The sequence below is a fragment of the Herpailurus yagouaroundi genome, unplaced genomic scaffold (assembly GCF_014898765.1).
Source record: "Herpailurus yagouaroundi ecotype Mexico unplaced genomic scaffold, PumYag 315, whole genome shotgun sequence".
Lineage (NCBI taxonomy): Eukaryota > Metazoa > Chordata > Mammalia > Carnivora > Felidae > Herpailurus > Herpailurus yagouaroundi.
In genome coordinates this window covers 165,237-183,241 of record NW_024412532.1, presented here as the reverse complement: position 1 = coordinate 183,241, position 18,005 = coordinate 165,237, and the positions used below count along the sequence as shown (strand labels likewise).

At 36.6% G+C, this 18,005-nt stretch overlaps 1 protein-coding gene across 1 annotated transcript; it reads left to right on the top strand.

Moving 5' to 3' along the window:
• The first annotated feature begins 14,222 nt into the window (after positions 1–14,222).
• Positions 14,223–15,182, top strand: LOC121021762 (olfactory receptor 4K14). The gene has a single exon (XM_040462391.1). It carries the CDS (start codon positions 14,250–14,252, stop codon positions 15,180–15,182), a length of 933 nt encoding a protein of 310 aa, XP_040318325.1. The 5' UTR covers positions 14,223–14,249.
• The last annotated feature ends 2,823 nt before the right edge of the window (positions 15,183–18,005 follow it).

The window sequence follows — 18,005 nt, the reverse complement described above, 5'->3', positions numbered from 1 at the left end:
CATTCAACATAATGCCTTTGAGATTCCTTCCAGAGCAAGTTGTTTTAATTATTATAAATCTATGGTACATTTTAATATCTATTAAATAAGTATCCTCATTGCTATCCTTCCTCAAATTGTCTTGAAACCAGTTCAGTTATTTATTAGTATGAACTAGAATGATTTTATCAAATGACATGAATACTTAGTAATTATAATTGTGTTAATCTTATACATTGATTTAGGGAAAAATATGATATTGACAATATTGGTCTTTTTAATCCTACACATGGTTTATTTCTGTACTTTTAAGGCCTTCTTTTGTATCTCCCAGTAAAGTTTTATAACTTTCTTCATTAAATACTGAAAATATTAATGTTACGAATTATTTTATTTTAATGTTTATGAGGTCATTTTAAAAAATGTTTATTTAAAAAAATTTTTAATGTTTATTCATTTTTTGATAGAGACAGAGCGTGAGTGGGGGACGGGCAGAAAGAGAGGGAGACACAGAATCTGAAGCAGGCTCCAGGCTCCGAACTGACAGCACAGAGCCCGATGTGGGGCTCGAACTCATGGACTGTGAGATCATGACCTGAGCTGAAGTCAGACACTCAACCGACTGAGCCACCCAGGCACCCCACCAAAAATGTTTATTTTAAGAGAGAAAGAGAGAAGGGGGTAAGGGCAGAGACAGATGGATAGAGAAAATCCCAAGCAGGCTCCACGCTGTCAGTGCAGAGCCGGATGTAGGGCTTGATCCCACCAACCGTGAGATCATGGACTGAGCCAAAATCAAGAGTCAAATGCTCAACCGACTGAGCCACCCAGGTGCCCCAAGGTCATTTTTAACTGTCACTTTTTGATAATTCTGTAATGAAGAAAATGTGTAGTTTTATATAGTTATGTGTGTATATATATATATATATACATATATATATATATATAGTTTTATATATATATTTACTTGAAATTAGCCACCTACCTGAACACTAAATAATTGACATTTTTAGTCGATTTTCTTGGGCTTAGAATATAATGTTTCAACTATGATAATCTTATGTTTTCCTATTATTTTCTAATATCTTATTTCATATTTTAGCTCATGACATTCTAAGACTTAATACTTTTTCTGAAATTTTTCTTGAATTCCAATGAACACTATATATATACATATATATATGTCATAAATGTTCTGAGATATGTATGGAGAACTACTGATTTTAATATGTGTATACAATATGATGAAAATGTTATACATTTTTATAAAATAACATATTTGGGATGATAAAAACTAACATTTGCACTTCGCCTATTTGACATAGAAAAATTTACTAATTTCAGGCTATTGTCAACATTTCCAGTGGGTATAAATAAATCTTTTTTAATTGTAGAAGAAATGAATCTAGAGTTTGGTGCGCACAGCTCAATAAAAACAGGAAGAAGTTTACAAGAAGCTTCACTGCCACCTAGTGGCTGAAATCACCTGTTTCTCTTCCTACCTTTAACGAAAACCAAGAATTAGGAAGGAGGATTTATAAGAATGGTCTGGAGTCTTTCCAATCCTCCAGTAGGCAATCTATATGCAGCTTATACCTTTCAAAGAGGCAGTAAAGTTGATTACCATCTCACCATTACCCAAAATAGCCATTTTCTCAGACAGATTTTAATGTTACTTGAAGGGTTTTCTGTCTGCTAGTACCCGTCAGGTAAGTCCAGAATTCTAGGGGACATCATAACATATTAAGTCACCATGAGGAATTAGAATATTCTGAAAAAGGTAAGGCAGACTAGGACCAAAAAATTATCTATATGTCAAAAACATTGTTCATGATTTTTAAATCTATTGCCTACCATAGATTTACAAAGCTAAATCTTTAACCTCCCTAAAGTGTGGATGATCCTTCCAAACTGCAAGAGGAGCTAAAAATATATACTACTTGTCATCATTTTAGTCTGCAAGGCTAGAACACTTTGCTCAGAGTTGTTCTGCCATATGATTTTACTTTGAGCATAATTGGTCAGATAGGTTGATGTGTCTAAAGGAAAGTAAGACTCATTTGAGGCTACTAAAGAGAGAGTGGCCTAAAGCAATTCTTCAGTCTGTATCTAAACGACAGTATTTGAAAAAATAATGAAGTAAATAATTAGGCTGTCTGGTGAAGTCTTTGACTATCTCAGTCTTATGGGCCAGGTGCTGTTTTCATTCCCATTTTATGTATGAGAGGACTGAGGCAGAAGACTTTTACAACTTACCTAACTGTCCATAGCTAGAAGAAAACAGAACAGATTTCAACTCAGTCTGTTTTTAGAAGCCATGCACCTCTTTATAATTTTCTATGTTGCCTCTACTAGTGTTAGCCAAATTCTGGAAATACATTAATAAATTACCTCTTCCCCAAATTCAGAAATTGTTTAAAATAATAGAGGGCTGGGAAGCTGACTCCATGGACAAATAAGGCAAAGGTTAATTTATTGCTCTTATATGCTCAAGTCAAAGAAAAGTGATATAGAAACTTTCAACTGTAAGATTTACTTTCAAATGGCAATATTTCATTCTTTTTGGTGGCTGAGTAACTTTCCATTTCCACATATATACCATATTTTCTTATCCATTCACCAGTTGATGGACATTTGGGCTCTGTCCTTAGTTTGGCTATTGTTGATAATGCTGCTATAAACATTGAGGTTGCATGTACCCCTTCAGAGCTGTATTTTTGTATCCTATTGGTAAATACCTAATAGTGCAATTGTTGGATAGTAGGGTAGTTTTAGTTTTTTTGAGGAACCTCCATACTGTTTTCCATAATGATTGCACCAGTTTGCATTAGTAGATAGAGCTAGAATGTATTATGCTAAACAAAAAAAGCCAGTCAGAGAAAGATACCTAATGATTTCACTCATGGAATTTAAGAAGCAAAACAAATGAACACATGGGAAGGGACGGGAAGAGATGAGAGGGAAACAAATCGTAAGAGACTCTTAATGACAGAGAACAAACTGAGGGTTGACAGAGGAAGGTGAGTGGGGGATGGGCTAGATGGGTGATGGGTATTAAGGAGGGCACTTGTTGTGATGAGCACTGGGTGTTGTATGTAAGTGGTGAATGACTGAATTCTGCTCCTGAGACCAATATTGCACTGTATGTTAATTAACTAAAATTAAGTGGAAAAAAAAAAAAAGAGACTCACTTGTTCACAGGTATTGGGTTTTGAAAATGACTGCATATAATAAAGAGGATAAAATTTACAAATAGTGTTGATTGAAAAAAGCGAAATGATTTACATTTCTGTCCTTGGAAAATCAAACTTGTCCATTCACCCAATGTCCAGGAAGCCAAAGTCTGAGACACTCGTTTTGAAACAAAGAAACATTTATTATGAGAAGGCAGCCCATCTCGGAAGCTAAGCAGAGTCGGGCCTGGTTAGTACTTGGATGGGAGAAGGCAGCCCAAGGAGAAGTCAGGAGATTATTCCCAAAGCTGCCTTGACCTGTTGACCCTAGAGACAGCTTATATACATGAGAGGAGGGTCATGAGTTTCTTAAAAACTTGTTGGGAGGGGGGTCCTTGAAACAAACTGGGGGTAAGCATTCTTCTGGTCAGTGAGGAGCCTTTTGGGACCTGGTATGATCAGAAACATCAACACCAATGCTACTCTCCAGCCCCATTAGGTTTCTAGAATCAGTGGATAAACAGGGAATAAAGGTAAAAAAGACAAAGGCCAAGTTAATGATTGATTGGAATGAGGTTAAGAGATTCATAAACGATGGTTATGTAGAGAGCAAACAGAATGCGGGACCTAAGTTAATAATGCAACTAATAGAACTATAGTTCCCCTTAGGCCTTCAAAACGGGTCCAGGAACCAAGCACCTGCCTCAAATCCCCACTCTTATTTTATAGTTCTTCCATCTTGGAGAATAGGGACAATGACCGCTCTGGCTGCTTCCTGCTGCTGAGGGGCAAAGAGCAATAGCCAAGGGAGTGGAAAAGGGAAACCTGTCTTCGAAGACGTTCTCCAGTGTCTGGGCACAGGTCTTGGACCTCGGTTTTCACTGTGACTGTTTCTCGGGAGACTTTCCTCAGGTGGCCACAGCTAGCAAAGTAGCATGCTGTCTCATTACTTTAGTTTGTTTGCTTCTCTGTTTCCTGGACTTGGTCCCAGTTACTAGAAACCTTAAAAGCAATCCCCACCGATGCCCAAATAGCCCTCTCTAAAACTACCACTATTTTTTGTAATTTCCTTTGACTATCTGGGACACTTTGGCTAATAAAAGTCATATGTATCACTTTTAAATTTTCAGGTGTTCAGGGAAGATGTCAGCATACTGACAATATGCTTGATGGATTCATTCAGGAAAAGATGAAGCGTCTTCTACAGGCAGCTGATTAACTTATTGAACCTTATTTAAAAAATTTTTAAAGGTTATTTATTTATTTTGAGATAGGGAGATGGGGGAGGGGCAGAGAGAGAAGAAGAGAGAGAAAATCCCAAGCATGCCTTGTGCTGTCAGTGCAGAGCCTGACACGGGGCTTTAACTCATGAATGGTGAGATCACGACCTGAGCCAAAGTCAAGTCAGATGGTCAACCGACTGAGCAACCCAAGCACCCCTTAAAAATTTTTTTTAAGTTTATTTATTTTGACAGAGAGAGAGAAAGAGAGAGAGAGAGAGAGAGGAAGCGCACAAGTGGGGGAGGAGCAGAGAGAGAGAGAGAGGGAGAGAATCACAGGCATGTTCCCTGCACTCAGCACAGAGAGCCTGACATGAGGCTTGATCCCATGAACCTTGAGATCATGACGTCAGTCAAAATCAAGTCGGGTGGTCAACTGACTGAGGCACTAGGCAACCCAAACCTTATTTAGATTCTTTTGTTGAGGTACCTCTGTTTTTTAATCCTATCAGGATACATTCTAGGTAATTTTGAAGTCTCAGGAGTACTCTTGAGTTTACATATTGATTTGGTTGCAGTGTCTCTGGTGCCTCTAATGCCTCTGTTTGGTAGTATTGTTTGAATCTGGTCGACGAAACTCATGGGCTTGTTTCAAGTTAAAAGAATGGGAGGAAATGGGAAACCTTAGTTGGGAGAGTCATAGATGTTCAAAGAAAGCAGAGGAATATAGGATCTAGCCCAGCTGTGTAGGCAAACTGCACACATGCAAAGACAATTAATCATAATTAGAATTTAACATCCACCAAAGTGTGTTATTGAAATATAATTTTTCTCTCCAAATTTACCCTCCTTTTTATTGAAGGTAGCCAAATGAAGTCTAATTTGCTGCAAAATAAATCCAATTTTAACAAACCTGGCCTAATTATTCACATAAGCACAGCAAGAATAGTGATTGGCTATATAGGTTCTTTTAAATCTGCTTTGTTAGATTGTTTCATAAGGAATTTCAGATTAACCTTTAATAGTCTTTTGAGGCCAGAAGCCAAGCCAAGTACTTATCATTATTTTTCTCTGCAATACCTGTAGATGTGGGTTGTTTCCTTTCTTCTCGAGGTCCCTAAAATATCCTGAGGTTCCTATACCTGCCAGCAAGTGACATTCTTTACTGTCCTGGTACGGGTCCCGGGAGTCTGCAAGCAAGGGACCAGGATAACATTTCCAAGGGCTTCATTGGCACCTGAAGTCAACCTTAGTTTCTTAAAGCTGGTCATATCTGAGTTTATATGTGCCTCTCTCAACTGTGACATTCCAGTCAAAGTCTTAGTAAAATAACCAGTGTTTCCAATGATGTTCTGTTACATGAAAGATTCTTACTGAACTTATGGAAATAACTACAATTGCCATGAAAGAAAGAATACTTACTGAGAGTTTCTGAATTCTGGAGGGTTCAGGTAGGGAGAAAAGATCAATGTGTTCACAAAAGAATATCAAGTTTCTGTAAGTCATAGATCTCTTAAGAGAAAATTGTTTCTTAAATCTGGAAAAGCAAACATTCAGATAAGAGTAATCAAAACTGTGACTCCAAAAGACATGCTTATTTTAATTAAACCAGCAAACTCAAGCTTTCATTTATCATAGGTTATGCCAGATCATATGAACCTGAGAAGAATTTGAATTAGTTTCCATCTTTGCTTGTAAGGATGTCCCATTCTTAAAAGTGCTTGTTTCTAACTAAATAGAGCTCTTTTGTCATTAATTTTAGTAATATCATCCAGAGGTAGACAACACCATATAAGACAGGCAAAAATAAGAAATTTTAAATAAAGATTTGTATTTTTTCTTGGCAAATAACCTTATGGAAATTGTGGGATTGATTTTGAGCAAGGGTGTTTTTTCAGTCATTTGTACTTTTAAAAGTCCTTTTTCTTTCCTTTTTTTACTTTCAGTCTCAGGGATGCAAAATGATTTAGATAAGTAGTTCCCAGAGAGGTTAAAGGACTTTGCATTGTTTCAGGGGCAGTATTCCTGGTTTTGCAAAAGAACATTTCCAATTGTATTGTGGCCAAGATACATTACAAAAGAATATGATTGTTTTCTTTTGATTCATAGAAGCATAGCTAAAAGAAGACCAGTTTGCATAGTGCAACCCAAATCACTACATTCTGGATTGAACTGGTGTTCCCCATAATACAGATAAGGCAGACAGACAGAACTAACAGTATTTTAGCACTGTGGGAGAAAAACAAAAGCAAATGATCCATCAACAAAAGCAATTAAGGATGGCTGTACAACTATTCCATCTTGCAAAATGTGAGGGTCCCTCTTTAAAGGTCTTCTTTGGAAAGATTTCTAAAAAGAACCGAAAGCAAATGAGAGGAAATGCAGTTGCTGATTGCACACACACAAGCACACTCTTCAACAACAGAAGCTCTCCCAGAGCCCATGGAATATGTCTTTGCTTCAGTTGAGGCTTGGCCTTGAGAAGAGGCCAGTGTAGGTCTCTGGGGCAGCCGGGGGAATTTCCTTGGATTCAATGGCAATCCAAGCAGCTGTGGGAAATTCCCATGAGGTCACCCCTCTGGCCAGGGCTGGCCTGCTTGGGGCACAAGGCTCCTGGCTGGCTCACCAAATTTCTTAAGGAACTCAAACTTGTCAGTGTGCCTGATGCATAGTTAGTCAATGTCTGAGACATTGGTTTTGATCAAAGAGAGCTTTATTATCAGAAGGGCAGCCCAAGGAGAAAGCAGGGGATCATTCCCAAAACTGCCCTGCCCTGTTGAGCCTAGGGATGGCTTATATACATGAGAGGAGAGCAATGTGTTTTTAAAAACTTGACGGGGAAAAGAGGGTTTGAAACAATCTGGAGGTAAGCTGGCCATCCTCTCAGCCACCCTGTGCTCTCAAATCTGCCAGAAAGTCCCCCAAGTAGTTACAACACTAATCATAGTCTTGGTGGGGAACTTGCTAGTGTCCCCAGTGCCTAGACTAACATCTGGCACACTGAAAATGAAACACAGAGAGGTTGAGCGATTTCCAAAGATCACACAGCAAGTCAGGAGTAGAGCCAGTCTACAAATCTCATGTTTAATCACAAAGCTGTTTCAAAACCCTGTTCTTGGTGTCTTTAAGTGGAGGTGGATAGGAAGGCTGTGCTGTTGGTCAAGACAACATCTGGGGTGCATTCTAGCTCTGAGGTACTAGAGATAGCAATTCTCCACTGAAATGAGATCTCAGCACCCACTAAGGCAGACCCTTTGTCATTTCCTTGTGCTTTGGGGTTCGTTTTAATTATTAAAAAGAATTTGTTTTACTCTCCTGAATGTGTGCCTTCAGAGAAAACTTGGCACGGATATACAATGTGGTAGAGCAAAAATGTCCTATAGAAATATCCCAAAATCTTGAAAGTGTTTGAGATTACCCAAAAGTAAAACACCACTCAATCATAATGCCTAGAAAAATTTGTCGTACAGTAAGAATTAAATGTTTGTCAAAAAAATGCCTTAATAACATTTCTCATTATGTGACAAATGAATGCAAATGTTATATTTGTTCTCAGCAGAACCTATAAAAGGATATGGGGACCATCTAATGTCTTAATTAATTAATTAATTAATATATAGCATATGTCTTACAGGGAGCTACAGGATGTGGGCACCACCCACAATTGTTTACCGTCCCAACAACTCTGTACTTCCTTCCACTTTAGTCACGGGAATTGTTTGAACATTGTCGGCGGCAGCCACCTAAGTGCCTCTTCACTGGCTGTTTTCTCTGTTTCACTTTCCGCATCTAGATGTACTCCTGGAGGATCCCATCACCTCTTTTAAGTCTTTGGTCAAAAGTCACGTTTGCAATGAAGCCTATTCTCAACATCCTATTTAAAATTAAAACTCTGGCATTTCTTTTTTTTTTTTTTTTTTTTTAAACACTTATTTATTTTTGAGAGACAGAGAGAGACAGAGCATGAGCAGGGGAGGGGCAGAAAGAGAGGGAGACACAGAATCCGAAGTAGGCTCCAGGCTCCAAGCTATCAGCACAGAGCCTGATGTGGGGCTGGAACTCACAAACCACGAGATCAAGACCTGAGCCAAAGTCGGACGCTTACCTGAGCCACCCATGTGCCCCAAAACTCTGGCATTTCCACTATCTCTCAACCTGCTTGATTTTTTCCCTTACATTTATTGTAAATTACTATTTTGTTTGTGTTTATGTGTCTGTGTTTTCTGTGAGAATGTAAGTACTGTAAGGGAAGCAATTTTTATCAGTTTCATTCACCAATGCATTCTACAAATGAACACTACATGTGTAGTGTGGCATCCTTTTTTTTTTTTTTAAACAAAACACCATCATCCTTTCTTAACATATTGAAATATGTATTGAAAATGTTATTTTTCTTGTCATTACCTTCTATACACTGATCTACTTTAATTGATATTAAGTATTGTGGCAAAATTAAATTGTTATAATTTTTAACATATTAATCCACAACTCTGTAATACACATCTTTTACTATAGAAATGCCTAGGTCAAGGTCTATTGGCATTTTTCAAGGAACTTGACTTATATTTCCAAAGTGGCTATCTGAAAGTTGTACTGACATTCTTTTTGTTTATTTGTTGTTTGAAGTTTTTATTTAAATTCTAGTTAGCTACCGTATAAGTTAATATTCATTACTGACGTACAATCCTATTAGGAGTGGGGAGGCAGCATTCCACAGTTTAAGAATATGGATTCTGTGCCTGGGTTAGAGCAACGACTCTGCAGCTGACAGTGTGTGCGTCCAAACATGTTAGCTTCAGTGTCCTCATTTGTAAACTGGGAATGATAGTGTTTCTCTCATTAGAATTTTGTGAAGATTAATTGAAAAAATCAACATAGTGCTGGCATAGAGTAAGCCCTCAGTAGATGTCAGGCATTTAAATTTGTATTGTTACTTTTATTACTACATTATCCATTTTCATCAGACCTGACCATGAGTTTGATATATTTATTACAAATTGATATGTGAATACAAGTATCTCTTGTTATTTTTGGTTATTGAGGTCAACTTTTTAATGTTTATTGGACTATTAGTTCTCTTCCTTTTAAAAAATAATTTTTTTTGAATTCTTTCCTCATTTTCCTCTTCAGGTTTCCCTCACTTATTGATTTATAAATACTTTTTCTGTGTCAAGGGTATTAGGACTTTGTCATCAGGGCTAATGTAGCCACATGGAGCTTTGTGTGGGTTAGGAAAAAAGAACTTCCAAAGTACTTCCAAAGGCCTGGTCAGGATATATTGTTTGTTGGATGGGTGGGGCACAGGCTAGATATTAGTCCCCACAGACCTTGGCCCCCCAGTACATCTTGAGCAGTTAAAGTCTACACAACACTATGTAGTGACTTTGGGGGTCACAAGATTGGAAATAGAGTTAACTAGTTTGTAGTTGGATATAAGTGACACTTCCTCTAATACAAAGGATTTTTTTTAATTTTACATATTTTTGTATATTGTTATTTTGCTTTCTGAATTCTTCTATTACTGAATTTATAGTTAGCATATCAGTTAAGGTTTTCAAGAAAGAGAAAGAGAGAGAGAGAGAGAGAGAGAGAGAGAGAGAGAGAGAGACACACAGAGAGAGAGAGAGAGACAGAGATGGGGGTGGGGAGATATTTATTACAAGGAATGGTTCATGTGTTTTTCAGAGGCTGGCAAGTCCAGAATCTATACTGTAGACTAGAAGCCTGGAGTCCCAGGAGAATTGGTGATGCAGATGAAATCCAAAGACAGTCTACTGGAGAATTCTTTCTTGCTTGGGAAGGCCAGTCTTTTTGTTCTAGTCAGGTCTCCAAATGATTGTATAAGTCCCACCCACCTTGTGAAGGGGAATCTATTTTACTCAGAGTTCAGGAATTTCTATGTTAATTTCATCCAAAAACACTTCCCCAAATTGACACATAAAATTAATCATCATGTTTAGGAAATCTTACTCTACCTTCAAATCAAACATTCACTTGTTATTTGTCATAAGCTTCTCCATAATTCTTGGCTTTACATAGCATATTTGTACCTGCATAATGACTGAATATCAAAAACAAATGACATTGATGCATAGAAGTTAGTTCTACAATTTTTCTTCAGCAATTATTGTGTGTTTTAAATAGAGAAAGAGAAACTTAAGAAAGGTTTTGTGATTCCTTTATAGTGAAACACAATAATCTAAAGCCAGTTTAGAACATGAAACATCTTATTATACCCAGATACTGATTTGGCACTGACATCCCTTCTAAACTGGGTTGTGCTCAAACACCTAATATGGAATTGAAGGTAATGTGAATAGTTGCAAACATGATGATCATTCACCAGAACGTTCTAGGATATTTGCAATTGATGTATGGCCATTAGCAAAAGAATTTTGAATTAACTTCAAAATGATTCAGGGAGGTAAGTGGGATAACAATCATAAATAATGTACAAAGTAACCCAGACACTAGGAAATTTCATTATACATGACCATACGAATCTGGAGAAATATTTTGGCACATACAAATCTGATGCTCCAAAGTATTTTGCATTATCAAAGTTACATTAAAAAAAAACATACAAGGTTGGCATATTTTCAATATATTTTTTTAAAGGTATGCTGTTGGGGCACCTGGGTGGCTCAGTTGGTTAAGCAGCTGACTTCAGCTCAGGTCATGATCTCACAGTTTGTGAGTTCGAGCCCGTGTTGGGCTCTGTGTTGACAGCTTAGAGCCTGCAGCTTGCTTCAGATTCTGTGTCTCCCTTTCTCTCTGCCCCTACTCCACTTGCACTGTGTCTCTCAAAAGATGAAAAAATGTTAAAAAAGTTAAAATAAAACGTATGTTGTTAATTTTGTCATCTAAAGGAAAAGCACATTTTCAGTCTATTAACTGGATAAGTATACATTAAATAATTGCAAATGTGTTTATAGAATTTGACATCTTTAAAATCTTTCTTTTTTGTCACTTGGGGAAATGAACATGATTTATTAGCACAAATTTCTACTTGAAGATAGTTTATTCCCCAAGCTCCATTATGGTAATTGGCCATCAATGTCCCATCTTTAAGGGATTCTTAGCTTGAGGGAAAGAAGAGATAGATATTTATATCTAAAGTTAAAAGAAGATTCACATATGAAGTTCTCTAGCTTCTTAAAGTGATGCTTTTCCTGAATTACTTTCCAGGAATAGGAGAAAGAGATTATTAAATCCTCTACAGAAAACAAACAAACAAAAAACACATGTTTTCAAAAGTTCCATTCAAACATAGTAGATTTGAAATACAAATTGAGGGATCTGCAGCATCAGCAGTGAGCATCTTAACTCCAGGTTAGTAAACAGCCTTTGATAGATATTTAGTGAATATGTGTCTGAATATACAAGTTAGCCAGAGACTAATTTATTGTGTTGTATTTTTACATAAAAATCATTGGAGGAAATAAATTAACTTGTCAGTTAAAATCAAATTTTGTTATTGTTTTATTTTATTTTTTTTCATTTGAGAGAGAGAGAGACAGAGCAAGCGAGCACAAGTCGGGGGAGAAGGGCAGAGGAAGAGAGAATCTTAAGCAAGCTCCGTGCACAGTGTAGAGTTCAACATGGGGCTCAAACCTATGATCCTGGGATCATGACCTGAACTGAAATCAAGAGTCAGAATCTCAACTGACTGAGCCACCCAGGTGCTGTATTTGTTTTTTAAGTAGCATTTATAAATATGCAAAATCAACCGTAATTGTTTCTGATTACAAATTTAACATTCATTGAATAATGTTTAAAATGCCGTTGTAAATCACAAAGAGTTCTCTGAAATCAGAGCCCTACTTAAGTTCATTTATTCTGCTTCTTTTAACTTACATTTTTAAAAGAGCTTTATTGGTATATAATTTACATACCATAGAGTTTACTTATTTTAAGTGTACAAGTCAATGGTTTTTAGTATATATACAGAGTGCAATTATCACCAATATCTAATTTTAGAGCATCTTTAATTCAATAGAAAGTTAAATATTTAAAAAAAATTTTTGTTTCCTGAGTTTTCCTTTTGATTATTTCAACTTTTCATTCACTTAATCTCTAGAAAAAACTAAATTAAACCCAGTAATATGTATGCTAGGATAGTGTCAGGGTCATCTAACTAAACTTGTGAACAGATCCTGAATTGTGATTATAGCCATTATGTCCACAGTGGTCTTTAACTTCAGATTTATAATTTCCTCATCCTCCTCTGCCCCCTCTTCCTGCTTCTTCTTCTTCTTCTTTTTTTCTTCTTCTTCTACTTCTCCTTCTTCCTTCTTGTCCTCCACCTCTTCTCCTTTTTTTTTTTAGAGGGAGAGTATAGCCCAAGTGAGGGAGAAGGGCAGAGAAAGAGAGAGAGAGAGAGAGAGAGAGAGAGAGAGAGAGAGAATTTTAAGCAGGCTCTATGGTTAGGATGGAGCCTGACTTAGGTCTCGATCCCATGACCCTGAGACCATGACACCAACCAAAATCAAGAGTCAGACACTCAATAGACTGAGCCACTCAGGTACCCCTATAATCCCCTTCTAAAGAGAGGTAGTACCTATTCACAGAAAGTTTTGCCATTAAATCTTTTAAAATAGTTGATTTGGAAAATGTCAAGTTGGAACTAAAGAATTTGAATTCCTATTATCCTGACAAAAGCCTGGACAAGATGGGTGCTATTTGAGTAGACTAAAAGAGATATAACAACCATGAATTCCTCTAGATTTTTAAATTCTATCACTATATCATGTTTACATCATTGGAATATTTCAGATATGGAATATGTTACTTTAGTTCCCTGTAGAAGTATTACTAACTATTATTTCATGTTATATCCTTCAATTTTAAAAAGGGCCAACATAAAAAAAAAACTCAAACGAGGACAATTCTACATCTTTTGTGAAATTACCCATGAAGACTTCTGTTCAATGTCTTTGTAAACCATTTTATACTATATCTTCCTCCTAGTGAGAAGATTGGGGTGCCAGTTCATTTCTCATGATAAATGGATTAGACTTATTCATCCCATCTCAGTTCTTATGTAAACTCAGAACTACATTTTTAATCAAATGTTGAATTTATCAGCCACTCATGTATATTGTAAAAGCTACGCACCAAGATATTATTGCATAAGTTTTATGCTCTGGTCCTTATTGAGAGGTCTTGGAAAACATCTTTTGCATTGAAGCCATCCCCAAATCCTATCATAAGTAGTCAATTTATACAAAATAAATCTACAAATGAATTGGATCATTGGATTTTTAATCCCAAACCCAATGGATTAAAAGAGATTAAAAGAGATTAGGGAACTATATAAACCCTAGGTTAATTGATTTGTTTCTCTTTATGCTAATTGCTTTAACAACTGAATTAAGTGAGAATGAGAAACTGTCAATGTTACATAGATATGGTCTGAATGAGTGAGCTTGTGAATAAGCAAACAAATACAGTAGAAGAAGATAGTCCAATGACTACCAGGAGAAATCTGGAAGGAGTCTACATTGTTAAGATTTCAAAACAAGCATTATGGGAATGGTTGCATAACTTTGTAAATTTGTTTAAAAATCGTTGAGTTTTACACTTAAAATGGGTGCATTTTGGTAGGTAGGTGCATTTTATTTTAATAAAGTGGGTTGTTTTTTTTTTTTTTAAAAGGAAGATTCCAAGCAGCCTGAACATGGGAGAAAAGCAAACTCTGCTGTTGGACTTCATTTTAATCTTCTCTGTATTCTATTTTATGTTATGTCTTACAAATTAAAATTATATTCTGATAAAATTTAGTTGATCACTTTCATGTGCCTGATAGTTGACAGGTCCTTTCATATCCATCTCTTTTCTTTATATAGGTTCAGAACAAAATCTGAAACTTGAGATAATGGAACTGCAGAATTATTCCTTGGTGTCAGAATTTGTGTTGTATGGACTCTGCACTTCACAGCATCTCCAACATTTTTTCTTTATATTTTTCTCTGGGATCTATGTGGTCACTGTGTTGGGTAACCTCATTATTGTGGTCACTGTAATTTCTGACCCCCACTTGCACTCTTCCCCTATGTACTTCCTGCTGGGAAATCTATCCTTCTTGGACATATGGCTAGCCTCATTTGCCACCCCCAAGATGATCAGGGACTTTCTTAGTGATCAAAAGCTCATCTCCTTTGGAGGATGTATGGCTCAGATCTTCTTCTTGCACTTTATTGGTGGGGCTGAGATGGTACTTCTGGTTTCCATGGCCTATGACAGATATGTGGCTATATGCAAACCTTTGCATTATATGACCATGATGAGTCGGAAAACCTGTATGGGACTGGTGTTGGTTTCATGGGTCATTGGATTTGTGCACTCCATCAGCCAAGTAGCCTTTACTGTGAATTTACCTTACTGTGGCCCCAATGAAGTGGACAGCTTCTTCTGTGACCTTCCTCTTGTGATCAAGCTTGCCTGCATGGACACCTATGTCTTGGGTATACTCATGATCTCAGACAGTGGGTTGCTCTCTATGAGCTGTTTTGTGCTCCTCTTGGTCTCCTACACTGTTATTCTCATCACTGTCCGACAGCATGCTGCTGGTGGGGTATCCAAAGCACTCTCTACTTGCTCTGCACATATCATGGTAGTCCTGCTCTTCTTTGGGCCCTGCATTTTCATTTATGTGTGGCCTTTCAGTCGGTTCTCTGTGGACAAGCTCTTATCTGTATTTTATACCATTTTTACTCCTCTCTTGAACCCCCTTATCTACACATTGAGAAATAAAGAGATGAAAACAGCTATGAAGAAGCTGTGTAACCAACATGTGACTTCTCACTGAATTCCAGCTTTCCATAGAGCCACATGTTCTTACCCATTCAGTGTATATAATTTCTTTAATATGATTCTGCTCAAATATTTCAATCCGATGGTTTATTGATAGAATTTGTATTGTGTTATATTTCAGAGAAATAGTTGATTTCAACAAAAATCATATATATAGTTTTATTCTATATAATTTTATATTATTAATATAATTTTATAATATAACTTTATAACATCACTTATTTGTTTTTGTATATCACAATATTATATTATTTTATATTATAAACATAGTTTATAACTATAACTCCATTGTACTATGACATTAGTATGATCATATAATAACTATATAATATAAATCTATATACACACACATACACGTACATACACGTTTAACCCAACAATTTCACTTTGTACTTAGCGATTTTCTTTCTCTGTTTTTTTTAGAACTTTTTTTTACATGTTTATTGATTTCTGAGAAAGAGACAGAGAACAAGTTGGGGAGGGGCAGAGAAAGAGGGAGACACAGAATCTGAAGCAGGCTCCAGGCGCTGAGCTGTCAGCACAGAGCCCAACATGGAGCTTGAACCAACAAACTGTGAGATTATGACCTGAGCTGAAGTTGGACACTTAACCAACTGAGCCACCCAGGTGCCCCTCTTCAACTCTGTTATGATGAGATTTCTCTTACTATTTTATTTTGTCTAAAATATTTATATAAAATGGATTTTATTTTCCTAATCATAGTCCAACACAGCAAGAGCTGTCAGTTCATAGGCATTCAAGACACGAGACATTCAGCACAAGGAAACTAACCCAAGAATTAAATGCTCTATGAATCTTTCTCCTGGCTTTGAAAGACTGCAAGGAGGAAAAAAGACACTATTTCAAGATCCTATTGATTTAAAAAGTGTACTTTTCCTTGTGAATGTGTATTATGCTTAATGTTTTTATTGAAAAATATGAATGTATGCCAGTGAAATTCAATTACAGAAGTTAATTTTCACATGGGAAGAATCAGTATTTTATGGCTCAATATTTCATGGTATAAATTAAGGTATTGTGTTACTATTTAATATGCACTGGATCAGGAAATTAAAACATTTTTACCCACAGATTTTTAAACACTGGATCTACACTGCATCTTAATGAGTTGATCTGTCCCTTGGGGAGTCATCTATTAGGAAGTATGTTTGAGTGTGACAGATTCAGATCTTATGCTGAGCTTTTAAATGTCTTTGGAACCTAAAAAGATAATCATAAGCAAGAGTTAAATTTTATATTAACCAAATGGTCAGAGAATTTAAACAATTTTCTTATATGTTGATTCTGGAACACCAGACCAAAGGAGAGAATTGGGTAATATTCAAATTATGTGAATAATTGGATGAAGCTTCCAGTAATTTTAGACAATATTTTTAATCAGGAGAAACATGCTCCTGGGTACTTCTGGCTTCTCTAATGACTGTAATCTTACACATTTGCATAAACACTAAAAGAACACGTTTGAAAACATCAGCCTTGGGAAAAATTTCTCAACACTCCCCATGCTTGCTACTGCAATAAACGTTGAATATATTTATGGTGGAATATTATTCCACCATTAAAAAAGGAGGAAATGTTACCATTTAGAACAAAATAGATGGACCTAGAAGGTTTTATGGTAAGTGAAGTCAGAGAAAGACAAATGCCATATGATTGCATTTATATGTGGAGTCTCAAAAACAAAAGAAACAAACAATGGAGACCCAGACTTATAGATACAGAGAACAAACTGGTGGTTGTCATATGGGAGGAGGGAGAGGGATGGGCAAAATAAATGAAGGGAAATAGACACAAAGTTTCAATTATAAAATAAATTTCAGGAATATGAAGTACAGCATAGGGAATTAGTCAATAATATCATAGTAACTTAGTATGTGGACACCTAGCAACTAGACTTCCTGTGGGGATCCTTTTCATAATATACCAAAATATCAAATCACTGATGTACACTGGAAACTAATAGGACTGTATATGTCAATTATACTTAAAACAAAGAAAAGAGTGGTTATAAAAAGCTTTCAGGAAGATGACACCTTATTCCTCTCTTATATTGTTGAAGAGAGCAAAAGAATGCCTAAAATCTGAAGGATAAAAGTTATATTTATAAACCTGGTAGAATACATTGAAATAAAAAAGGAGGAAACATATGTCGTGTCTTCCAGGTTAAATCCCATTTTGAAGAGAGCAAAAGAAGGCCTAAAATCTGAAGGATAAAAGTTGTATTTATTAAATTTTTTTTAATGTTTTTATTTATTTTTGAAGGAGAGAGAGAGAGACAGAGCATGAGCGGGGGAGGAGCAGAGAGAGAGGGAGACACAGAATCAGAAGCAGGCTCCAGACTCTAAGCTGTCAGCACAGAGCCCGATGCGGGGCTGGAACCCACAAACTGTGAGATTATGATTTGAGCCGAAGGCGGCCGCTCAACCGACTGAGCCACCCAGGAGCCCCTAAAAGTTGTATTTATAAACCTGCTGGAATACATTGAAATAAAAAAGGAGGAAAAATATGTCGTGCCTTCTAGGTTAAATCTTTTTATAAGTAAACACCATTTCTATGGGACTCTATTTCATTTTTTCCTCTTAATGGCTTTATTGCAAAATTTTGCAGGGACACTTGAGTTTCCCTTTGAAGAAATGGGACAAAAAGTGTTGGTTGCCCTGACTCCTCTCCCCGCCCTCCAGCCAAATAAGTTTCAGCTGTTTGGGCATTTCTGTTGCCTCTAAAATCAAAAGAAACAGCAGCAAGCAAGAGTTACCGCGCGGAGTAGGACCCAGAAACCTGTGAGGCGGGGCATTCC

Bases quoted from the DNA above. Each gene is read 5' to 3' on its own strand.
- LOC121021762 (XM_040462391.1), top strand. From the start codon at position 14,250: ATGGAACTGCAGAATTATTCCTTGGTGTCAGAATTTGTGTTGTATGGA.